This window comes from Penicillium rubens (assembly GCF_028828025.1).
Source record: "Penicillium rubens strain IBT 27055 chromosome Unknown utg000003l_segment0_segment0, whole genome shotgun sequence".
Lineage (NCBI taxonomy): Eukaryota > Fungi > Ascomycota > Eurotiomycetes > Eurotiales > Aspergillaceae > Penicillium > Penicillium rubens.
This window is the reverse complement of record NW_026890601.1, coordinates 6,951,031-6,975,582: the sequence shown is the minus strand read 5'-3', so window position 1 is coordinate 6,975,582 and position 24,552 is coordinate 6,951,031. Positions and strand designations below refer to the sequence as shown.

The following is a 24,552-nucleotide window of genomic DNA, read 5'->3' as shown; positions in this document are numbered from 1 at the left end:
CAGTAGGGCCTCAGATATGTCGGATGACTCAAGGTGAAGAATTGTCACCTCGCCAGTACTGTTTCCAAGGACAATCGTATTATTGAATGAATCCCAGAAATGTCTGTGATGCGGAGGAAGCCATATGAGCTTCTTTCCACCCCGAGTCACCCATTCGTCATCAGCATATAAATCTGTTGACGATTCTTGATCAAGACATACGTCAGGTGAGCTAGAGTTGAGACAAGCACCTCACACTAGCCTTAGGATATTTCTTATACTCTGAATACCCGATGTTACCTACATTTGGTTTATGTACAGGAGGGTTGAGTCCGAGTGTCCGTTTGCCCCCGAAACGGTATCCTAGAGACGCACAGTATCATCATATGTCCCCGAGGCGACATCGATATAGTAAGCCTAGACTCTTCGCTGGTGAGTCACATAAAGTCATATATTCGCCTTCAAAGACTCCTATAAATTGATCTGGCTAAGACCCAAAAAGGCCCTCCAGGGCTATTGATCAACATCTCTGGCGCGTCTGTTCTCCAAAGACCGCTCATATTTTTCTATTATTGACTCCGGCAATTATACTCCGGCAATTATATTGGTTCCCGGAGATGGCATTTTGCAAGGTCTTATTTTGGGGGTTTTGCGGTGCACTTCTGTGAAGTTGCACTTTGATCATCGTGTTTCATCCACGGGTCTTTTGAATATTCTTAGTTGTATTCTTTGCTGTAATATGGGAATACTGGTCTAAAATGGTATGTGGCTAGAGCGGGAGCCTATTAGACCAAGAGATTCTCACAATCCTCGAGGGAGGTGTCGATTCCTTTCCTCGACGAGCCAATGGTATGATGAGAGAAGTCGAAGCACTCGTTCATGGAGCAGACATCACAGACAATATGCGACGCGAGATCCACCAGTTTTAGATAAAGCGCACACATTTTAGTAGTGCAGATGCATATATTACTGCCTACCAAGCCTAGTACAACTAGCTCGGCTTATACAAAGTTGAACCTCATCCTTTCTCTTTGAAAATCCACTGTGCCGTTTCCCGGCCTTTACTTTTCTACAAATATCTCTTTCGCTCCGCAATCCACAAAATGAAATAACAGTATTCGCAACTGGGTTATCTTTGCCTAGATTACAATCACCCGAGCGAGACCTGTCAGTAATGGTATAGAGTCAGGCACGATATCTAAGAATGTAAGCCATCTCACCATGCATGAATCCTAACAACACCCTCTAATCCACTAAATCAACAACCATCAAAGCAAACTCACTTAGCCCCCAGATCCACAAACTCCTTGAAGCAAACGCCCCTAACCTTCCCATCGAAAAAAACAACCCCCTCCTCCTCAAGCCTCAACCTCTTCTCCTCACAAAACCCACCACCACCCTTATGCGCATCAACCTTCCACTCCCCCTTATACCCACCCAAGGACCCATCCGCCGCAAGGACCCGATGACACGGCACCCCCGGCGCAAAGGGGTTAGTGCGCATCGCGTTGCCGACCGCCCGCGCGCTGGAACCTAGGTACGTCGCCATCGCCGAGTACGTGGTCCACCGACCTGGCGGGACGGAGAGGAGCGTGCGATACACGCGCCGGCGGTAGGGTGTTAGCGTTGGGTGCAGGGATATGCGGTGGAGATATTTTTTGGTTTGTGCTGTGGGCTGTGCGGGTTGGAGGGATTTCTGGGGTTTGGGGTTTTGCTGTTCTGTCGTTGGTGTTGTCCGCGGATCTGCGGGCTGGACTGTCGAGAGGGACATGACTTGTGGATCCCCTTGTTTAGGTTGGTGGATCTTCTTATTCAATTATTCCCTTTGATTTGGGGTTCGTGGTCCTTTTTGAAATTTGGAATTGTTTGGGTTCAAGGAGGTGATATTCCAAGGCTTCATTGAATTTTGTAATTAGCCGGGAACGATGCGACGCGAGACGCGTTTGTCGGGATTGTGGTCCTTACCACGCGAGTAGCTGTTGATTCTAAAGTATGAGATACGGAATTTGTTTGAATAGTAATATTTGAGGAGGGAGAAACGGCGAGGAGAAGAAAAAGGCTATGGAGGTTCACTTGGAGGTTGATTTGATGGATGTTGTTCCTAAAGTGGCCAATCAGAGCGGCTGCTGCATAGTATACCCTTCACGGCCACATTTCCTTCTTTATTAATTTTCCTAGGCATAAGCAGACTGATTCTTAACCCGTATCCATTTCTAAAGCTATTAGTTGGTTATTCATCAAAGCATCACATAGGCACCTAGGAGCCTAAACATAGCACATCATCGAGTCTCCTTCAAATCTAAGCGTGATCTACATGCTCCGCACCTACAGCATTATCACCAGCCTTGGAAGCAGCAACAGCCGCAGCAGCAGAAAGAGGCTTTCCAGTCTCCGGGTCCACAAGACTGCCCTTGGGGCCGAGAGACTGGACCATGCCTGGGTTCTCCGCCTTGAGACGCGCAAAGGTCTTCTCTGCATCCCAGGTCCAGGGCGTCTTAGCCGCGAATAGGAGATCCATATCCTCTAGCGTGCGCTGGTTGCTTTCTGGGTAAAGAGCCCAGACCATGGGGATGGCAATGACGTTACTAGCGGCGAAGACGTACAGCGTCTTTTCGCCGATGGCACTGAACATGACGGGGCACAGTAGAGTCTTTCAATTATCTGTCAGCATATAGGTCCTGTATTCATTCAAGGAGGTTTGCTCACCAGCCATCCATTTCCGATACTCCATCCCACAACACCAAAAGCATTTCCACGGGCACGAACGGCTAGGGGGAAGATTTCAGCCGGGTACACCCTAAGAAATCAGGAATTAGCATCGAATAAAATAAACAGGGGCTAGTTCCCTACCAAGGGACTGTGAGCCACGAAGCTCCGAATGCAGAGGTGAAGATGAAAATCATCGAGGCTGCGGCCGCACCATACGAAGATGCCTTGGCCATATCACCGGCTGCCTTACTGTCGATAGCGAGACGGGAAAATCCACCACCGAGGAACATGGCAATACCCTGGACAGTCGCGCCCCAATACAAAGTCCACCGACGACCGATGCGGTCGAGAGTGAAGACACAGACTAGCGTGGCAAACTAGATATATGCATATTAGCATAACTCGCCTATTGCGTCGACGCCGAATCTCACCATATAGAAGATATTGTTCAGTCCACTGATCCACTGACTCTTCATTGAATCAAACCCAGCAATTCCAAAGATAGTAGGTGCATAAACAGTAACTCCCGCGATACCGACCCATTCCTGCATGATCTGTAGCCAAATGACTAACTGTACACGACGGCCGATATGAAGGTCACCGGATTTATAGCCAACTAGCATAGACAGATACGAGTCACCGTGATTGACTGTGCGCTCTAGCTCGGCGATGCTGAGAATATCCTGGAACTCCGCTTCGGCTCGGAGGAGATCCTCTCCGCTAGATCCACGTAGACGCTGTAGGATATAGCGGGCCTCTTCCTCCCGGCCGACCTTAACGAGCCATCGAGGTGACTCTGGGAAGAACCAGACAACCGCGAAGAGGACGATAAGGAAGACGATCTGGAACGCGATGGGGAATCTCCAGCGGAAGGCTGATTCTCCGTTGTCGATGAAAGACAGACCACTATCGAGCATTAGCAAGGATACCGCAGAAATTTTATATATATTTACGCACAACTCCAACCAATAAGCCAATACAACACCAAAAATGTTGAGCGTAAATTCAATAGCAATGAATTGTCCGCGCGAAGTATGTTCAGCCGTCTCGGTAGCCCAGACAGGGACGATAGCGTTCAAAATTCCGGTTCCAATACCATTAACGAAACGGGCTGCGACAGTTAGTCCAAGTCTTCGTATATTCGACACGGTTTCTTTCCCCTTACCGCAAATCATCCAATTGTGATTCTGTGCCGAACACTGCAGAGCGGCGCCCAGAATAGCCCATAAAGAACCCGCTGCAATGGTTTTGATTCTTCCCGTCCAGTCTCCAAGCCAGCCACCGAGTAATGCGCCGAAAAGCGTTCCCAGGTAGTAGACCGACACAATCCCACCTTGCAGCAGAGAATTTGTGACCACTGGGGTTACCTCGCCGTCCACCACCTTCGTATACCCGAATTTCATGAGATCAATATAATCCTTTGAGTTGTTGACACCAGCCATCATTCCTTGGTCATAACCGAAGAACAAAATAGACAGTCCAGCCACGCAGTTGATTCCGATGAGAAGCTGGCGCTTCTCCAGCTTGTGGACGACATTCCACGAGGAGATTTTGTCACTCATTTTGAACGCAATGGAGAGGGCCGTCGCATTAAAGATCTGGTCCTATGGACTGAAATAGTAAATGAAATGGCAGGGAAAACAACCAGACCCTAGCCCGCCGGTAGACTAAACTGATAGGAAACGAAAGAATCTCCGAGCTTACATCCCGGCACTTGGGCTTTTTAAAGCTTTTACACGCAGCGCCTGGACCCTGATCACACACACGGCCGAACCCCGAACGACCAATAGACGACGATGCGCGGCAGCGTCCTCCCGGAGATCGACCGAAAAGCAGCCATGAACAGCAAGGAGTGACATTTCAGATCCGGTTATATCCCGGTGGTACATGGGGAACATCGGATAGCAGACCAGTCACCATCGTCGATAAAGCACGCTTTACCCACCAGCATGAGAAACCCGGGGATCAGGGCCAGAATGCGGGCTCGGCGAATGCCGACCATGTCATGGCGGGGCGATGTCTGGGGGCTTTTACCCGGTTGAGACCTCGGCAATCCGAAACGTTTTTCTTCTGCACCGGCAAATTTGCGATGGATTCGGTCGCAAATCGGTCCGGAAACCAAAATGCAAATTGATGAGCGCTACATAATCCGTTCTGAATTAGGTGAATTGTCCGATGGCATGGCTTTCTGTACAAGATGATCTCCGCATCTCCCCCGCGTGGAGTGTCCCTGATGTTCTCCAGGTCTCACGCCGCTTTTACCCGCTCAGGGTATTTCTCAGTCCGGGTCGCAGTTTCCCAAAATTCGAAGGTCGCGTGACAGTCGCTCATGTGATTGGCTGTTATGTAATATCAGCCCCATCCAGGTACGGCCTCACCTTCCTTCCATGGTTCCATCCATGGATTACACTCTTCAAGACGACACTCAAAAATGAAATCGGCGTGCTCTGTCAGAGTTTTGCGTAAGAGTTCGGTTAACTAGCGTTAATTCCAGGTGAGTTGGTGGTCTTCAACCCACCTAAGGCACTAAGATCATATAATCAACAGCGAACTACACCCGAATTATCACCGAGCCTGTTTACTCGAATGGTCTCGCTCTTACCCGCGCTTTATGGGCTACTACCACTGTGGCCTGTGCCCATCGTTCTGTTGTATGAACCGGGTGATGCAACCAACTAGATCGTGTTCCTTGATTCTACCGCAACGCCGCCAACCTCCCAATGCACTCATTCAACCTTTTTACCGAAGAACCGCTAACAATACATCGTTCACTTCTCTGTTAGACTAAGAGACCGAGTTCGTACATATCATGGGGCTTCTTGCAGAACATGGACATATCCCCCCCCCCCCCCCACACACTCACTGTCGGCCGAGCGGCATTCGTATACGGCATCTGTGGGGTACTGCTTCCGATCGGCTATCGTCATCCTATGCATTAGTTCCTCCAAAGCGTAGTGTTATGGTAGTATGTGAAAGTAAAGCGTTGCGATGTGTATATACCATTTTAGTACAATTGAAAATAACTTGTCGATGTCTAGTGCTGGAGTAAACTGTACTGTCTTCGGGTGTCGTGGAGAAGCACCTGGGTATTGTAGACGCGGGTCGGGAGAGTTAAATATCGTGCTCGGTTGCATCGTTCGGGCATGAACGAGCTTGGCAACTTAATTTAAGTGTGAGTCTTAGCTACAGCGGAATTCCACCGCTGTAACCTTTCGGTGGAGGAAATGGAATTAAGCACACCAGAGTCGATAGAAGCATAATCTCGCTCAGCCGTGGTACTCACACATATCAATACATGTATGTAAGCGACATCTGGAGTGAGTCACCGCGTAGGAGATGTATGGAGAAGAGAGGGTTTATCGAGTCTGGTCAGACTTCCTTGTAAATTACACAGACGTTAGAATGCGTACCGAGTAGAGTACTTTAACTTAGGTGCCACGATGTCACATTTAATCTATATTGTGCCGTTTCCTCAGCCAATAACAAGCGCGCATGCAGGGACAAGTAGGCTAGTATTCTAGGAACGCAGTGCCCACTCAAAAAGCAGGAATTACTTGCCTGAGATGTATGTTTCTGAACCTGCTTATCCCAGTGCACCGTATGATTTTGTAAACGGTAGAGACAACAAGAAGATGTATTTTCAACCTGTTCTCATGTGTTGTACAAAGGGAATCTAAAAGATAGAGATACAATTGGTCCAAGAGCGAGATAGTGGGCCCAGAAAAGTGAAGAGTGAGATCTATCTTAATCGGGAGTAGTGTGCCTTTGTGCTCAGGCCAGGGTCCACTGATATAACTATATAGATTGTTCAGTCTAACTACGTGATAGTCATTGCATTAACGGGGTTTGCGGTGGAAATGAGGGGAAAGGATATGAGAAATTCCCGTATTTCATTGCATTACCTAGGCCTGCATGCTCAAGGCAGATCCCTAGGCATAGGTACATTCAACTCTTACTAGTGACTTGGGAAAGTGGCACACGTTGAGATCCGTATTCATCTCCACTTCCAGCCTGAGTGTTCAAAAGTTTAGTCGTTTCGAGCATAGATCTTGACCGAGTTCACCAGCCAGTAAGCATCTTTGAAGGCGGCTGGGTTGTTCGCAACCCAAGCGTCGCAGGTATCGGCTAGGCTAGCGCAGGTTTCGTCCTTAAGGAATTCTCTCGAAGCCCCTGTAGAAGTTAGTGGATACGCCCCCACTGCAATTTTGGGGGTACTCACAGCCTCCACAGAAGTTGGTGTTGAAGATGATGTAGTTGCTTTTGAATCTCTCGGCGATGTCGCAGGTATTGCCCTCGAAGCGAGCCAAGGGGGCGCCGAACTTCGCCACATCCAGGTCCCCAGGGCCGGCATTGATCACCGCATTAGCCGCAGCACTGCCGCGAGGGAAGAACCACACACTGATAGAAAGGCTTGCCCACTCCGTGACATAAACACCCCCTCCGTTAGCGTTGAAAGCCGCGCCGTAGTTGTTGGCCGATGTGGTGCCCTGGGAACAACCCGCATCGGAGTCCTCACAGTCAGCAGAAGTCTGGTTTGCTGTCTACTCAGATCCAGAGACATCCATGTTGCATCCCTTTGCTGTGTGAAGGGTGACAGCGTTGGATTTCTGCCCGTTGACGCCCTCAATGATGTCGATCTCGCCTGAGTTGGGCCAGTTAGGGCCAGAGGTCCAGTAGGCAGGCCAGATACCGCAGGATCCACCCTTTCCAGTGCCTGCTGGCATGTGGGCAATGTCGGCAACGAAAAGACCAGTGGTGAAGACGTCCTTGGACCGGACCCGGGTCGAAGGGCGGCCATTGGGACTCTTGTCCACGTAGTTGGCGCCGAGGTAGACTGCGCCATTGCTGATCTTGGCCATGCCAGCACTTTTGGCAGTTTCGGCGTCCATATACTTGACGAAGCCACCAGAGGGATCCGGATCACTGGTGAAATTGAATCCCTCGAAGAAGTTGGTGCTATCGTATACTTTCGTCTGGGAGTATGAGGCAGCATACACGGGAACCGCTGAGAGAAGGGCTCCAATGCCGATAGCCTTTGCTGAGAAAATCATATCTGCGGTAATAAGAGAGAATTATGGAAGAAGAGAATTGGCTGTTTTCGACTATTCTGCAAGCGCAACAGACTGGAATATATAAGGCCATGCTTGGAGAAGATTCTCGACACAACGTTACAGCCGATCGGGAGGACTCCAACTGCAATTTCATAGGAATATGCATCTAAAGTGTGTTTAGCCGACGAGGAGTCTTGGGGAGCGTCACGTTCCTACGTCCTACCAGGAACATCAGTGGGGGAATAGATTAATAGATGGGTACCTTCCGGAGAGAAGGATCGGATTGCAACGGCATTGGGTTAGTTGGTATCTGCAGATTAAATCCGAACTGCAGATCAATAACGACATTGAGCTACCGGACCTGAGCTGGAGAAGGAAAGGAGGAGCTCTACCCGGACCACCCAACTAGGGGACAGGACTAAGAGCCTAAGGGTCAGTGCTGTTACATTCCACGTGCCGAGACACTTAACACCGACACAAAGCTGTGCCTATTTTTGTCATCATAGCCTACCGCACTGGCATATCGCCGTCAATTGGAACAATGACAATCTAAGTAAACTTCATTAGCGCCTCTAGTGCAGTTAATTTATATTATCTGCTCCTGTTCTCTACAGAGTATAAGAATCTATTAGAACATTCTACAATTTGTGACCAACCATTGCAGCATCAATTAGTAGAAGAATGAATACTCCGCAAGGGTTCTATAGTGCCGTAATAAAATCGCTACTCTGGTATTACGCTTACAGTAGATAATACTGTAGGTATTAGATTTAGCCTGTGTAACTGGTAAGATACTGTTATGTTACTAGCGTAATGATCGGCATAGATCCGAGTGGGTCACACCTGGACAACCACATGGCAACCCTCAAGGGTACCTACCTAGGTAGGTATGTCCAGTTTCCGTCGATCAGAAAGCGGCAAGAAGTGGCGCCAAAATAGAACGTGAAAGTGGACAAGGAAATACTCTCAGTTGGTTTGGGAAGACATGACCTTTATGAAAAGGATCGGCAATGTGGGCAGAACGGGACGAACGGGAAGCATACGGGAAAGCCGAAATCCCCAGACTGCAGCCGCTTGTTGTTCACATGGATGCTGTGATTGCTTCCGACATATGTTTGCCCTTACACACAAGTGTTTGCATTGCGGCCCTCTTTTGTAGGTACCTAGGTAGGAAACAGAAGGTTTCTAGTAAGCCGGCTCCGGGGAATCACTTCTTCTCCACGAATCTTGATTTGCCAAGGTGTCATGTCTCTCCGCAAATTTGAATATCTAACGTCGAGATGTCGTCTACTTATGATATTCTCCGGGTGAGTCCATTTCAAGATCGATGCAGCGAAAACATGCTCACCATATCAAGTGCACATGACCATGGACACAAGCATGGCCACGTTGCTTTCGATTTTCGAGATACTACCTATCTGTCATTGAGATATAGGTTTTGAATACTTGTCTAGGGTCTGCACGAGAGGTCATGTGACAGTCTACGGAAGCATGTATATATGACGTATAAGGCCACAAGAAAGCTGGGAAGACTTGATCACAAGCGAATCCTTCCTTGAATCAACAGTGCAAGTCTCACGGGTTGTACATACGGGTTGAACTGAAGAGGAACTGAAGAGCAAAAATAAGGGTATAAGGCAGCGCAGGTGAGGTCAGATTAATGCCGGTCCCGGGATAGTCGAGGAGCTTTGATTGGTTGACTTCCCTGAACCGGGCAAGTAACAAAACCATCGGGGATATTTCATCAGACGCATCTTCCACGATTTTACCACATGGTCATTTAAATCCCCGACCTTGACGATCCAATGGAAAAAGACAACATGGCGGAAGAGCGCGGCAACGAGGTTGATACCAAAACACCCGACCTGCCAAGCCAGCATGGAGACACGCGCCAGCAAGGATACTCTCAGTTCACTGTGGCCCAGAAGCGGGCCATTGTTGCCATGGGATCCCTGGCCAGTTTCTTCTCACCCTTGTCTTCGAGCATCTATCTGCCCGCCTTGACCTCCATCGCGAATTCCTTGCATATCTCCATCTCCCAGGTGAACCTGACGGTCACTACTTATCTGGTAAGTCAAAGTCAGCCAAACAACAATCTCGGCAGAGAATTCCACAACTAACTGACTTCCCTATTTACAGATCATGCAGGGGGTGGCACCTATGTTGATCGCAGGCTTCTCGGATACTGCAGGCCGCCGTCCCGCTTACATCATTTGCTTCGCAATCTATCTTGCTGCCAATCTGGGACTCGGTCTCCAAAACAGCTATGCTGCCCTCCTGGTCCTCAGATGTCTACAGAGTGCAGGTAGCAGTGGCACTGTGGCCCTGGCGAACGGGTTGGTCGGAGACATGATCACATCCGCGGAGCGAGGCTCATACATCGCCTTCGCCTCAGTCGGGAGCATGTTAGGTCCGTCTTTGTCACCAATCATTGGCGGCCTTATCAGTCAGTACACCGATTGGCACTGGATCTTTTGGTTTCTGCTCATATTCGGTGGCGTGTTCTTCCTTGTCCTCGGTCTATTCCTGCCAGAGACTTGTCGCAAAGTCGTCGGTGATGGGTCCATCCCACCGCCTCCTTTGAATAACTCGGTGGCGGATATTATCCGGCATCGCACGCGCAAGCAGAAAGGTCTCGTGCCTGACCCATACAAGGAAGCTGAGGTACGGAAGAACTACTCCCTCCGGTTCCCGTCGCCGGTCCCGACTATGAAGGTTCTCCTGGATCTCGAGACGTCGGTCATCTTACTCACCACAGGCCTGCTGTTTGCTGGTTTCTATGCTGTCATGACTGGTGCATCGACCTCCTTCCATAAGATCTACCAGTTCAACGACCTTCATGCTGCCCTGATGTACCTCCCCATCGGCGGAGGAGGGGTTCTCTCGGCCTTCACGACTGGCCGGCTGGTCGACTGGAACTACCGTCGCCATGCGAAACGAGCCGGACTCACTGTGGTCAAGAACGTGCGTGCTGATATCCGGAACTTCAACATTGAGCGTGCGAGACTTGAAGTCGCCCTTCCACTCTACTACATCAGTAACTTAGCGATGCTGACCTACGGCTGGGTGTTGGGTCACAAGGTCAACCTTGCTGCTCCTGTCATTCTCTTGTTCATCATCGGATGGTCGATCATCGGTACGTCACAGGTCCTCAATGCCTTGATGGTGGATCTCTGGCCGGGGAAGTCGGCAGCTGCGACTGCTGCAAACAATCTATTCCGGTGTGAGCTTGGTGCCGCGGCGTCAGCAGCGATCAGCCCTATGAGATCTGCGATGGGCGAGGGCTGGGCATACACCACGCTTGCTTTGATCCCGATTGCTGTTTCTCCTTGCTTGTGGATGGTGGCGCTTAATGGGATCAAGTGGCGACAGAAAAGGAATCGAAAGGAGGAGGAGAAGTCGTCATGTGAACAGGACTAAATCTGGCTTGACGTGCATTGTACGAACTCATGGATTCAAGGTCTCGGTCTAGAGGATACACCAGGGGTACGGTTTTGAATTTCGTTTCTGAATTCCTTACTTACAAATGGACATTGCGTAACCTTCGCTTTCATCATGCGTTCTTCGTCTATGCCATCTGGCTTTGTTCAGCAATCCAAATACCTCCTTCCAGGGCCTTTTATTGCCATGTATAACCACCCTCTAGTCAAAGATGTGCACATGTTTGGGTACCTTCGGGGATGGGCCATTGCTGTTCTGATACTTTGCACAGCAGAGATGATGGGCGGGGTAGATTGCAGGGATATATAAAGCAATTTGTGAGAAATCAGGGGCTGGTTGAATAAGAGGGCCTAGCAAAAGAATACTTGAATGTGGGTTTTTTATATCCCGGTAACGTACCCAGTTCACATTCGATCACTGTTAAAGGGTGGATGCTCATATCAAGGTCAACCCGTGCGGGGAGTGGGCTGGGTTATGCATAATCCGTTGTATTCGCCCGCTTGTAACCGGCGGAGACCGCCGAGAATCCTTGCCGATAAAAATGGTCCGCGGATAGGCAAAAGAATCTCTGGGGAATCGCTGCTAACTCCTCCAGCCCTTCGCAAGTGGCTTGGCAAATTGCGATTACCGGAGTAATCCTTTCAAGGAGAAGAAGTAGACGGTGCAAGAAACCTCAGGCCAAACTACCAACATCTGTTGTTTTGTAATACATATTAACTTGATGAGAAATGTAGATACTACTAAATGTTCCTTTCCCCTGGCATCGTATTTTGTATTCAGTTTAGGCGATTCCTCCGTCCAATATTCTGCCTGCAGAATCAGCGGAATTGGCTCCCGATATCCTCCGGTAAGCTACCGGCCCGAATTCACCGCCTTACTAATCCAGGCGAACTGAGCGACTATGGTCCGTCGCGGGCGGTGAAGCCAAGCAGTACTGCAAAAGCTCAGTCATTTCCCGTATTCGAATCCACCCACCCTATTTGCGCACTCCCAACAACCTCAATCCGCTCGCATCGAGGATTGCATTTATATCTAAACGCCACTACTCTTTTTCGTTCCTTCTTTCGTTATGTTCCGCGCTGTCTTGCCCCGGGCTACGCCCCGGTCTGCCCTCCGTCATGCCGGCCCCAGGGCTATTCCCAACAATTTTGCAACTTCCATGATCTTCATTGGCCAGTCAAAACGTGGTTTCGCATCTGAAGCAGGTAAGTCGACGCTTACATCTTATCGCGGAGTTCCCGGACAGGTTCTCTTTGCTCCCCGGATGCGATTGCTGATTTCCGCTTTCCCGGGCAATAGGTGATCACGACCTGGTCATCATCGGTGGTGGTGTCGCCGGTTACGTTGCTGCTATCAAGGCCGGTCAAGAGGGTCTCAAGGTACGAACTCGTCCTTCTTCAAGCTTTCCGATCTTTGATTAGGTCGACATTTCCGTTTCAATCCGCATACTAACTGAACACCCTGGCAGACCGCATGTATCGAGAAGCGCGGAAAGCTCGGCGGTACCTGCTTGAACGTCGGCTGTATCCCTTCCAAGTCTCTCCTCAACAACTCCCATCTCTACCACCAGGTTCTTCACGACACCAAGAAGCGTGGTATCGAGGTCGGCGATGTCAAGCTCAACCTTACCCAGATGATGAAGGCCAAGGATACATCTGTTGACGGTCTGACCAAGGGTATTGAGTTCCTGCTCAAGAAGAACGGCGTCGACTACGTCAAGGGTGCCGGTTCTTTTGTTGATGCCAACACCATTAAGGTCGCGCTCAACGAGGGTGGTGAGCAGACCCTGCGCGCTAAGAACATCATCATTGCCACCGGCTCCGAAGCTACCGGCTTCCCTGGCTTGAACATTGACGAGAAGCGCATCATCACCAGCACTGGTGCTCTGGCTCTCACTGAGGTCCCCAAGAAGATGACCGTCATCGGTGGTGGCATCATCGGTCTTGAGATGGTATGTACTGACTGCGGATTGAGTTTCAACGCTGGATCGCGCTAACACTTTATCGTGGGTACTAGGCTTCCGTCTGGTCCCGTCTCGGTGCTGAGGTCACCGTCGTTGAGTTCCTCGGCCAGATCGGTGGCCCCGGCATGGACGCCGAGATCGCCAAGCAGGCCCAGAAGATCCTGGGTAAGCAGGGTATCAAGTTCAAGACCGGCACCAAGGTCGTTTCCGGTGACGACAGCGGCTCTACCATCTCCCTTAACATTGAGGCCGCCAAGGGTGGCAAGGAGGAGGTTCTGGATGCCGACGTTGTCCTGGTCGCCATTGGCCGTCGCCCCTACACCGAGGGCCTGAACTTGGAGCAGGTTGGAATCGAGAAGGACGACCGTGGCCGCCTTGTGATCGACCAGGAGTACCGCACCAAGCTCCCCCACATCCGTGTCGTCGGTGACTGCACCTTCGGTCCCATGCTGGCCCACAAGGCCGAGGAGGAGGCCGTTGCCGCTATCGAATACATCAAGACCGGTTACGGCCACGTCAACTACGCTGCCATTCCCAGCGTTATGTACACCCACCCCGAGGTCGCTTGGGTTGGCCAGAACGAGGCCGAGATCAAGGCGTCCGGTGTCAAGTACCGTGTCGGTAGCTTCCCCTTCAGCGCCAACTCCCGCGCCAAGACCAACCTCGACACCGAGGGTGTTGTTAAGTTCATCGCCGATGCCGAGACCGACCGCGTTCTCGGTGTCCACATCATCGGCCCCGGCGCTGGTGAGATGATTGCTGAGGCCACCCTCGCCATTGAGTACGGTGCCTCCTCTGAGGACATTGCCCGCACCTGCCACGCCCACCCCACCCTCTCCGAGGCCTTCAAGGAGGCTGCCATGGCCACCTACTCCAAGCCCATTCACTTCTAAACCTCCTCAGATCTCATATATCCTCCATGTACCACTTTTAGCTAACCTAGACTAGCTCGGCTAGCAAAATACATCATTCGTGTAATCTTCTCCTTATTTTTTTTTTTCGTGAAATACACATGCTGCACAACTTGAAAGAACCGATGTAATGGACTATAATAAAAGCACTTCCATGGAAAAGTCAAATGTACTTGTGTCTAGCCCAATATCTTTCCTAGGCCTCCTACCCAGCAAAATTTATTGCCCAAGTATGGCATCTAAACGTTTGACATCCGGAGCAATTTTTGGAAATACATTTGAGCATCTATATATTAATGTATGCGTTAAGTCTATGTGTACATTTGTGTCCTCCGTCTATTGTCTTTTCCATTCCCTGATTATCCCAAAGCATTTAAGCAACGGTAGCCTTCAAGAACACCTCCCGGATCTCCTTAAGGCCCTTCTTTTCAGCCAACAACAACCCAAGCAGAATTCTGGCCTGCTGGGGATTGAACAATCCACTAGCAATCTTGGTCTGCGCGTCCTCGCCGGTGAAATCAGCAGTGGGGACTTCACCGTTCACAGTACGGTGCGACAACACGACGGGGATGTTATGCTTCTTAACAATGTCATTGATCGCAGAACCGAAATCTGTGGCAACACCACCTGCACCCTCGCCAGCAACCTATTATCAAATTAGCACTGCACTGGACATATTCGCATCTCATAAACAGGGTAAGTAACATACCACAATACCCTTAGCACCGTTCTTCATAGCGCTGTACAGCGAATCGACCTGCATATCCTCATAGGCATACAGGATATCCACACGAGGAACAGAATCCACATTAGACACATCAACCACGTGCTTAACATTTGCCTGCACAGCCGGGTAATAGAAGTAGGGTTTGTTCGACACAATGAATCCAAGATTTCCCTGCTCATATGCCTTGAAGGTATCCATAGTATTCGCATGGGTCTTGGTAGCGAAAAGAGCAGATACAATACGGTCATTCAGAACAACCAATGCCCCACGGTCTCTGGAGTCATTGTCTGCGGCAACGGTCACTCCCTGGACGAGGTTCATGGGTCCGTCCGCTGAGATAGCGGTAGCGGGCCGCATCGAGCCGACGAACACGATTGGCTTGCCGCAGTTTACTGTTGCGTCGATGAAGAACGCGGACTCCTCGAGGGTGTCTGTTCCGTGCGTGATCACGGCTCCGGACATGGTGGGATCATCGCAGACTGTTGCCTGGAGGGTGTGGGTCAGGTTTAGGAGAAGGGATGAGGAGATGTCGCCGCTGTTGACGTTGTGAGCCTGCACGGCGGCGATGTTGGCGACATTGAAGATCTCTGGGATTTTGGAGAGGAGAGTGTTGATTCCTAGGGCGCCGGATTCGTAGCCTGCTGTTGCGGTTTTGTCGTCGCTTGTGCCGGCGATGGTGCCGCCTGTTTTTGGGTTAGAAGATATCGTATTATATAGATACAATATGCCATGTGCTGTAAGTACCCACCGGTTGCTAGGATGGTCACGTTAGGAAGAGAACCATTGAAGTGATTGAATGTCAAGCCGTTGGAGTTTGTATAGGATGTGTTTGTTGCCCGCGAGTGGATCAAAGGGGAGGCATAGCTTGTGATAGCTAGGGCTGAAACCGTGAGGGCCTGAAGAGAGAAACCCATTTTGACTGTGATTCTTCACTCAAGTCTCGCGAAATAGAGATATGGGATGTGCAATACAGAGGTAGATGACCGGCCTAGTCACAGTTAAATATACACATGTCTGATGCACGCCATGCATCATCCGATTCCGATAGGTCCGATGCCGAATTTGACAGACTTCTCCAATTTTTACTTGGCGATAATGATCTTCACCATGTTTCGGTTGACCCGTGGACCTCCGAACCTGCAGGACGTAGTCGGTCGTTGCCAAGTATCTCCCTGCGGGTCCTAAACTCCTGAGGTCTGGCTAAGATATATTTTGTTGGGGATAAACATGAAGGTACATTAAATTGTCGTTTTGCCGAATTTTGAAAAGTTTGTCACTATTAGAATGCGTATCGGAAGAGTTCCATGGATATTCTGGATAATCTATGGATATTCTGGATATTCTATGGATATCCATGGATATCATCTTCGAGAATAGTCCCAAAGAGGGATAGCGGACAATCTTCGGAGAATGAAACTCTAAACGATTTATACTATAGGCAACCACGGTAGCTCCAATTTTACGAGTTGAAACGGCAGTGCCAAGCGCTCAACATAAGTTGTACATGTCTAGCGAGGTAAGCGTTGGTGGCATCAGAGTAAATCTTACAGATCAGGTATCTTTTGTACTGAAGCTCCATACAAAACGGTACATAACTACACCAGAATATTCTCAAACCTCGAACTAGCTGAAGGAAAAATAAGATCTGCGTGGTTTAAGTGATTTGCTGCTAAGATTCGTTCTAAATATACGACACCAAAGTGTACTCCGTAAAGAGGACCTTAAAGTGCGCCCCATATAAATATTGTACGTAAAAGGGTATCCGTTCTCTTCCAAGGTTGCTCTAAGCATACAATATACTTGATTCTAATCGAGATTGATTCAGTTACCCTTTGTATTTTTGTCTTCCTATCTTCCTCCAAACTGATTGAGTGTTAGCAGAATTGAGACTATGACTACGTTGTTTCCACGGACTATTTGAATGAATTTGACATACAACATACAAACTGTCAAGACACCGGGTCCTTGCAATTAGTTACCCGGTGACAATTTGCTATCCGGTGCAGCCACCCGGTGTTGGGGGAGCTTGGCAGGGTTACTCCATATGTGCATAGGTACGGAAAAAGTGGAGTGAGAATTGGAGAAGCTTTCAAGGTTGTTGGAGTAATATCGCGCAGATCGTCGCAAATCATGCATTTAAAGTAATGTGCTCCAAATGTAGCTGGATCTACTCCGTATTGCATTGATGGTTACATAGTAATATATATCGGACAAGTACTCAGTAAGAATTTATAGTTTACTTTGCTTACTATGCCTTTTTACTCCAATATAGTGGAACTTCAAGTACTATATTTCCGTATCATCCATGGTTTTCTGTTGATATACTTCATCTAGTTCTACAGCGCTCTCATACATCATGCTCCACGTGCAACCAGGAAAATCCTCACTACTGACGAACATTGAACCTTATCCTTGACAGAGATTGGCCGATGATCAGTATTTCTACGTCCCAACTCGGAAACGTACCTGGGAATCGTTAGTCCATGCTCAGAAGAACCGGTCCATGAGTAACGGGAGGCAGCCGAGAGTCTCAATCGCTTTCGAACTTTTAAGTGATGTTCTCCGAAGATAACCGGAACAAGATATAAAGTGCGTAATTGTCGTCTGCCCACTCCGTGGTGTTTCCTTGCAACAGCTTTTTAATGCGTGGCCTATGCAGCCTATATACGCATTAGATTTGTGGCGCAGTCTTCTCAATTCCACCAACCCTTTCATTAGCAAGCTTTTAGAATTCTGCTGTTAACAGCAATAGGATATCATAAAATGATTGGGAAAAAAAAAGGAAAACCAAAATAAATCCCTGACAGGGGGAATCGACCGGCTGCCGTGTGAGAGACGGCGATGTTAGCACTGCACTATGTAGTATATCGGATGGTTATTAAAAATAAGGATTCAGACCTTGCCTACATAACCCAAAATTTATGAATCAAAAAAAAGGGATATAATCGTGCCAAGCCCACCAACACCGGGAGGTGTTGGTGGGCCCCAGTCAACGATAATTGTCGCTCAACAATAAAATATGAAATTAGGTACATTTCATGTAGTGTGCCTATACAAAAGGTACAAAGTAGATCAATCTTTGATCAGATATGTCGGCCGTAATTGCAGTCTGCGAAAATTTACGAGAAATATAGGAGCAGTCTCTTCCATTATACGTAAAGCTGGACCAACACGGAGATTATGCCCTCTCTCTTTCTTGTCTGTATGTTCTGTTTGTTATACACTATCTTAACCTCTTAGGCCTATATTAGCGTAGATATAGGGAACCAAACATTTGAAGTCATAGAACAGCGGTTTTGGATACATATGTACTCATAACACAGTACGTCCTACGCATGTTAGATCTTGTAGAACCCAATTTTGAAATGTACATATGTAATCATCTGACTCCCGGTCGCAAAAACGCAAGGAAACCCGTTTCTTTGCAACCTTCTTAAAAAAATAAGTTAAAAAGAAATAAAAGAAGATAATCAAAATTAACTGCTTTTTAACAAGGGTTACTGGTGAGACTACAGGATGGAAGAGAGCCCTCTGGAGGGATAGCTAAGGGTGGAGACCTAGACCCACATGTGGGGTCACCAAAACAGTTACATCCTGTATTCAGATGACTTTGACGAGTGACCTCCGGGTCAGATGGCGCAGTGGCATGAGTGACAGGATAAACAAAAATAAATCATGCCGCCATCCCAGTTTTTTTTTTCCTTACTAAAGTCCCACGTTCGAAACTGCCCAGCGGTTCTTATTTTTTTATTTAGTTTTCCCTCTCAATTCTCTACCAATAATGTATTAATTCAATCATCCAAATCGTTATGTCACCAAATTTGTGATCCGCTCATTGATATTGACTGCTTCCTTTCATCCCTTCTGATCTATACTATAAAGCCAACAAAATCATGGTATACAACTGAGCCCGACTCGAATCCAACAAGAAGTTCAGTTTTTACTACACCCACTCAAAAGACAACTGCCACCGCGATAGCCATTGACTCATGGGCCGAGGTGAATTCTTCAGGAGAGACCTTCAAGAATACAATACCGCCACAGGCGGAATCCCAGCTTCTTCCCGAGCTGACATCATCCCTAGCTCTATATCGGCTCCAGCACACGGTAATGGTGCTTTGGAACCATCGCTTCTCTCAACATAAGACATGTCATTGTGGATATACCATGCTAGGTGCATCCTGGAGGTTCGCAGCAGCAGAAGCCGCAAAATTTGTTTTGCAAGGCCGCCGAGGAGGAAATTCAAATGGAACTCTTCCCGCTTCACTAGTTTGTTAAACATCCAGTCGAATGACACACCTCTGAAGGCCAGCGGACAATAGACCTTTGACGCTATTTTGTGACGAATCGCCCCAGGCCAAGTTGACTGATCGGCAAGAACTTTGAGGGTAGCCCATCGGACTTTTTCGTCCGTATCATTCATCAGGTCTGCCAGCGTATTGACGATATCAAAGCATAGCGTTTCTTTCTGGCCGAGAACTTGAACAACAGCTAGCCTGACCTTTTCGTTGGTGTCATCCATTCTTGTAGCTATCGTGTCAAAGGTTGCGTCTGACATCGATGGGCGACCAACACTGACTGCTTGGATGGCTGCTTCTCTAACTTCTGCATCTGAATCTTCAATGTAGGCAATCACTTTTTCATGGATTTCTGGCAGGTCCGACAAATTTGACTGCCCACTCAGGGCGCGGATCGCGGCACTTCTGATGGAAACGTCTTGATCCTCAATACAACGCGCAATCTGGACAAGGACTTCCTTTGGTGAATTGGACTGGTGTTCGAAAATTTGCAGAACAATTTTGCTAGGAAGCTTGTCGTTCTTAAATCTCCTCGCTATCTCGAGAGCGGTCTCAATTGGTAAGCGCGGCTGGCGACGTATGGCATAGACGGCCGCCGTCCTAACCTTACTGGTGCCATCCTCAAGTTGCTCCACTATCCTGTTCAGAATTGAAAATGACAGGTCGGGTTGTCCAGCTAGAATGTTGATAGCTGCGCATCTTAGCCCGTAGTCTGGAGACCCTAGATGTGTTTCTAGGGCGTTAAGGGCTTTTTTGGACAGCCTTGACCGGTTGCAATAGCTTTTGAGTATGTGCCAACAGCTGCGATGAGGCAGAAGCTCCACGATAATCCGTTCGAGCAAATCCTCTGAAGAATTCGAAAGCTGGTATAAAACTTCAAGGGCACAGTTTGAAATTTTCTTTGAGCTTCCGTTCACTTCAGGCCACAGCAATCCAGTGAACATTCCCGACGAGTGAGACTGCCCGCGTAGAGCGTTGAAGGAGCACCACCTAACGTCGCTGTCCTGATGCTCAATCTTCGCCATTATTGAGGTGACCTCTTCTGGGAGAAAGTCAGATCGGTGGCTCAAAACGTCGCTAGCAACCCTTCTGATATTCTTGTCGGGACTTTCGAGACTTGCGATAAGGTCAGTCAATGTTTCTTTTGACATTGACTGGTCACTTAGGGCCATGCCTTCGAAGCCTTCAAAGCGGTTATCCCTCCTCCTCTGTATAACGCCCGTCTCTATAACTTTGCGGCAGGTTCTATCTGGCAAAGCGAATCCGCGAATGGTGTCAGCAGCAGACAACCTTACACCTCGATCTGGGTTCTGAAGATGCAAGACCATAAGATCGAGACTCTCTTCTGACAAGTTCTCTCTTTGTCGTCTTAAAAACGTAAACATTGAAATTGCCACGTCACTGGATTTCGTCCTTTGAAGAAGTGAAGTCGCAATTTCCATGATTTGGGATTGGATCTGATGACGCTTTTTCACCGAAAGTAAGGCAACTGTCATAACTTTCTCATCATTCTCTTTTAGGAGACCGGTTAGAGCATTCTCGGGAAATTCAATCTCGCTTGCCAAGGTTATTATTGACTCTTTAAGTAACCTTTGGTCCTGTTCTAGAATCGTTTTGCATTGAAATGCCAGCCATTTTGATAAATGGCTTTCAATTTTGCTTCGAAGTGAAAATTCAGATTGAATCTCGCTCAAGCAATTCATGACAATCCGCTGGTGGGCAATACCCAAGAGATCAAGTGGTTTCTGATCTAGGGCCCTGAAGAATCTCTCTGGCTCTTTTGGTCCACCATTCAAGTCAAGTAGTCCGGCAACAAAGCGCCATACTATATCATAGCGAGCGCTGTATTTGTTTATCCCCAGGAACTCGGCTGGTGAAATGCGGATCTTCTCCCCGGTAGCCAGGTTGGAGAATTCCAGGTCTTCGTCGGCTTTCCATTTGCGCACAAAATGTAGAGCGGCAAAGTACTCTTGGAAGGTCAAGTGAAGGAAGTGGTAGTCTCGGTTGCGGTTGTCACTTGATGAATCTGATGTTCGGAGGAAGGAAACCCTTCCAAGCCATTGATCGTCCAAGCAGTTAGAATCGACATGTTCGAATATAGTGTCTCGATGCTGTGGCGCAAAGTCGATGATGTCGTTGTACATTCCAGTGAAGGCAACCAGCTGGAGAGCTTCTGCTTCAAGTTTGACAAGTTTCCTGATCGTTCCGTCCGAAGCAAATTCAATTTCCACCTCCGTTCTCCTTCCAAGATTCACGACATCCTTTTTCCATAGGCTTAGCTCCATGGCTGTATAAACCCCTGTCATGGTTTCTGGGACAGCATCTGTTTTTCTTTGGAATTCGTGCCAAGTGTAGCAAAGGGCATCCAGTTGAATGGGAATTCGCACAAGGTCTTGCATGAGCTGGCGGGTTTCGAGGAAGGATTCAATGTTGTTCACTGCTTGGGAATCCATCTGCCCTGTTTCAATTTCGGTGAAGGCCGTCTCAATGTATGAAGTCACTTGCTTCGGGTAAAACCCGATGGTCTCCAATTCAAGATCAAAAGGTTGCCGTAAGAAGGCTGTGGATATGGCGTTCGGGCGGGATGTGACAATGACATTTGGCTGATTCAAGAGCTCTTCAAGGAAGTCCCGCATATCCCCGTTTACGTCCTGAGAGACCTCATCCAGGCCATCCAAGAGAAACAAGGTCTTAGTGTTATCACCGTCTCCCAACGTTCTCCATAAAGCATTAGATAGCTCCTCCATCTCTGCGGTGCTTGGGATCTGAGAGAAAAACTCGTGACAGAACATATGTCCGAAATTGTATCGGGCAATCTTTTTCCTCTCTTTGAGCTTCAGCTTGCGTAACGGTACCCATAGCACATCTTCAAAAAGACTATGCCACATTTTGCCATATGTAAATTCATAGACTATCTTCTTGCAAAGAGTTGTTTTGCCTACCCCTGCTCGGCCGCGGATCAGAATCCGATTTGGTGTCATTCTCTGGCCATTGCGTTTCTCGCGGGGCTCGAAAATGTTTGGTAGATTGGCTTCGGTCTCCTCGCCCGGAGCCATGAGGTTCAATCGAGTTTGGAGTGAGAAGGGCGAGTATTCAAATGCCGTTTTGGTCTTATCCGACTGGCTTATGCTTCTTTGTTGCTCAACAATAGCCAGATTTATGTAGCATTGATCCATTGGCAGTTTCTTGCCTGAAAGCCTTTCGATCTCGAGCTTTCGTAGAGAATAGCGATTATCTCGAATCCATGCCTTTGCTCTCTCGATCGGACGACCACTGCGAGCTTTGCAAACAAGTCCTTGCACTGCGTCAGAGACATGGCAGTAGCCAGGATCACCAGGCCCTTGAAACTTGTTCACTAAAACGTGTGGTTGCTCGATAGGCAATGGATGCTTAGCAAAGTCAAGCGTCGCCGATGACGAATTGACCAGCTGACTTTGTTAGCTTCCATTTAGAAAATGGCTGTTGATATATTCTTACTGGTTTTAATTTTGCCAGAGCCTTGGGAATGTAGGGAATTGCCTTTCGGGGAAGGCTCGTCACGCCAGTTTCGTAGAAAGTGAATAAGTCATTAGTGAGGTTTTCGTCCTCACAGACAGTGCTGAACTGGCCGACAAGGATTTCGAGGTCACGGGCTGGCATCACGTAATTCATGAGGTTTGATGGCTTTTTGCCTCGAAACAAACCCCGGGTTATCAAGCCCGGCTTAGCCCAAAATACCACTTCCTCGAACGACGTGCCACGAAATGGGGTTGCAAGGAAAACAAAACCTCTTGTCGCCTTTTTCACGCAATCATACTCATGGGTAGCCATGACAAGCATTTTCATCAGAATTACCCCTCCAAGACACGATGCCACAAAGATAATGGGCCTTTCCGATCCCTGCAACTGCGATTGATTCATGGACGAGCGCCGACCTTTAATACCAGCGAGCATAAGGCGAGCGAACTCCTCTATTGTCTTTTGAACAAAATCTCGCCGTTCAAAGAGGTCGCTGGGCCAATCACATGTGAAAATCCGTGCCATTGGGACTTTCTCAGGAAGCATATTCGAGTCTTTGAGCCAGTTGACACTGATCCCATCTTTTTTCCATGTCCATGTGTCGGGCGACTTCGTGTCCAGCCCATGAATGGCAATTATGTCGATGTCGGTTTCTGCGGTACTCTCAGGAGGAGGATATACTTGATCGAGTTTGACTCCTCTCACATTTTGTGAGGTCTCAAGGGGCTCATCAGGGTTGGAACTTTTGAATCCAGAGCTGTTGAATGTCGGCATTCTTGTCGGCGAAACTCACCGATAATAGACCAGTCTATAAAAAGGAAGAATAATGCTGTCGTCCTATCGGTAATCGCTACAGATTTATCCCACAATGAACTGAAAAGTAATATAGGTCAACAATTCCGAGCGGGGGGTTTATTGGGTTGGCCTGAGGCGCTAAAGGTAGAGACACGTCTCAGCTGATGTATCTTCAGCCAATCATTTGGACTCCTATATGAGATCCTGGTTTTAGTATTGGGGGTGCATGCTGACCGCTAACTACGGATGTGCTATAGAATGAATTCTAAAATTGCATTGCGCTTGAGAAAAAGAAAAAGAGAAGAAACAAAAAAAGTGTGCGGTGCTAGACCTTGACCCCAGGACTGTTTGTATAGTATGTACAGGTCATCATGCAATGTATCATATGAAAAAAATGGGGGAGAAGACGAAGACAATAAAAGTGATGCGATATAGAACCGGTCTGTTATGTGCTTTGAGGCAATCTTTCAATCCATGTTATCAAATCTGTCTTGCGCCATTTTCTCAAGTTTCGACCCCAAATACGCATTGAATTCAAACCTGTGACATTGAGCGGGCGCTCACGGGAGGACTCTTTAAGGGGGTTGGTTCTCCACGGAGCAGCCACGGCAATTCCTTCAACAAGTGATGGAGCACACCTAGGATAATCAATCCGAAGGCGCAGAGTGGACCCAGAATGGCAAAGACGGTAAATCCATATGAGGCAGCCATGAAGCTCTTGCTCCCCTTTAGCTGATCTGTGGCAAGGCCAACCTGCATTGCTGTCAAAACCAAGGCAACGAAGACAGTTGCGCTGGCTAGCCAGGTGAGGTTATCGCGGAACACACTCCCGAAGTTTCGCCAGTCACGAAAGTAGGGCTCGAGAAGCGGAAGCTGAGTGAAGCGATGGATGGTGTTGAGTCTGGCTAGACGAAGCTCAGCGCGGTGAAAGCGAGGGTGAATGTCATCTTTGTTGTAATGGGCAAGGATCTCGCTAACGAATTTCTTCCAGTCCTCCCAGCTGAAAGTTGAACCATTGGAACGGCAGGGCAGAAGATTGTTCTCATTAGCGATGCGAAAGTCACTTTCGTAGGATATAAGGCACGCGTATGTATAGAGGAACCCCATAGCGCAACTGCGGAGTCTTCTCCTATCGCATAACGGCTCCGTTGAATTTGTAGTCCGTGGAGATCCAGACGTG

The 24,552-nt window shown here is 48.4% G+C and overlaps 8 protein-coding genes across 8 annotated transcripts; 2 read left to right on the top strand and 6 right to left on the bottom strand.

The window, feature by feature from the left end:
- Window positions 1-1,258: 1,258 nt before the first annotated feature.
- On the bottom strand, window positions 1,259-1,750 carry N7525_008908 (MGMT family protein; the record flags this gene model as incomplete). The annotated part of the gene is made up of 1 exon (XM_061214539.1): window positions 1,259-1,750. One exon carries the CDS (start codon window positions 1,748-1,750, stop codon window positions 1,259-1,261), a length of 492 nt encoding a protein of 163 aa, XP_061068970.1.
- Window positions 1,751-2,278: 528 nt separating this feature from the next.
- N7525_008907 (uncharacterized protein) lies at window positions 2,279-4,250 on the bottom strand (the record flags this gene model as incomplete). The annotated part of the gene is made up of 6 exons (XM_002562972.2): window positions 2,279-2,629; window positions 2,686-2,776; window positions 2,830-3,065; window positions 3,120-3,594; window positions 3,646-3,799; window positions 3,854-4,250. 6 exons carry the CDS (start codon window positions 4,248-4,250, stop codon window positions 2,279-2,281), a joined length of 1,704 nt encoding a protein of 567 aa, XP_002563018.1.
- A 2,465-nt stretch (window positions 4,251-6,715) lies between these two features.
- N7525_008906 (glycoside hydrolase family 16 protein) lies at window positions 6,716-7,739 on the bottom strand (the record flags this gene model as incomplete). Its single annotated transcript, XM_061214538.1, is given in 3 exon segments — window positions 6,716-6,858; window positions 6,908-7,229; window positions 7,248-7,739. The coding sequence occupies 3 exon segments, from the start codon at window positions 7,737-7,739 to the stop codon at window positions 6,716-6,718; spliced, it is 957 nt and encodes a 318-aa protein (XP_061068969.1).
- A 1,805-nt stretch (window positions 7,740-9,544) lies between these two features.
- N7525_008905 (MFS transporter) lies at window positions 9,545-11,159 on the top strand (the record flags this gene model as incomplete). The annotated part of the gene is made up of 2 exons (XM_002562969.2): window positions 9,545-9,808; window positions 9,879-11,159. 2 exons carry the CDS (start codon window positions 9,545-9,547, stop codon window positions 11,157-11,159), a joined length of 1,545 nt encoding a protein of 514 aa, XP_002563015.2.
- A 1,090-nt stretch (window positions 11,160-12,249) lies between these two features.
- N7525_008904 (dihydrolipoyl dehydrogenase) lies at window positions 12,250-14,036 on the top strand (the record flags this gene model as incomplete). The annotated part of the gene is made up of 4 exons (XM_002562968.2): window positions 12,250-12,385; window positions 12,480-12,559; window positions 12,649-13,131; window positions 13,197-14,036. The coding sequence occupies 4 exons, from the start codon at window positions 12,250-12,252 to the stop codon at window positions 14,034-14,036; spliced, it is 1,539 nt and encodes a 512-aa protein (XP_002563014.1).
- A 391-nt stretch (window positions 14,037-14,427) lies between these two features.
- Window positions 14,428-15,695, bottom strand: N7525_008903 (asparaginase ahrA; the record flags this gene model as incomplete). The annotated part of the gene is made up of 3 exons (XM_002562967.1): window positions 14,428-14,700; window positions 14,764-15,464; window positions 15,530-15,695. 3 exons carry the CDS (start codon window positions 15,693-15,695, stop codon window positions 14,428-14,430), a joined length of 1,140 nt encoding a protein of 379 aa, XP_002563013.1.
- Window positions 15,696-18,802: 3,107 nt separating this feature from the next.
- Window positions 18,803-23,351, bottom strand: N7525_008902 (uncharacterized protein; the record flags this gene model as incomplete). The annotated part of the gene is made up of 2 exons (XM_061214537.1): window positions 18,803-22,507; window positions 22,557-23,351. The coding sequence occupies 2 exons, from the start codon at window positions 23,349-23,351 to the stop codon at window positions 18,803-18,805; spliced, it is 4,500 nt and encodes a 1,499-aa protein (XP_061068968.1).
- A 555-nt stretch (window positions 23,352-23,906) lies between these two features.
- N7525_008901 (uncharacterized protein) lies at window positions 23,907-24,479 on the bottom strand (the record flags this gene model as incomplete). The annotated part of the gene is made up of 1 exon (XM_061214536.1): window positions 23,907-24,479. One exon carries the CDS (start codon window positions 24,477-24,479, stop codon window positions 23,907-23,909), a length of 573 nt encoding a protein of 190 aa, XP_061068967.1.
- Window positions 24,480-24,552: the final 73 nt, after the last annotated feature.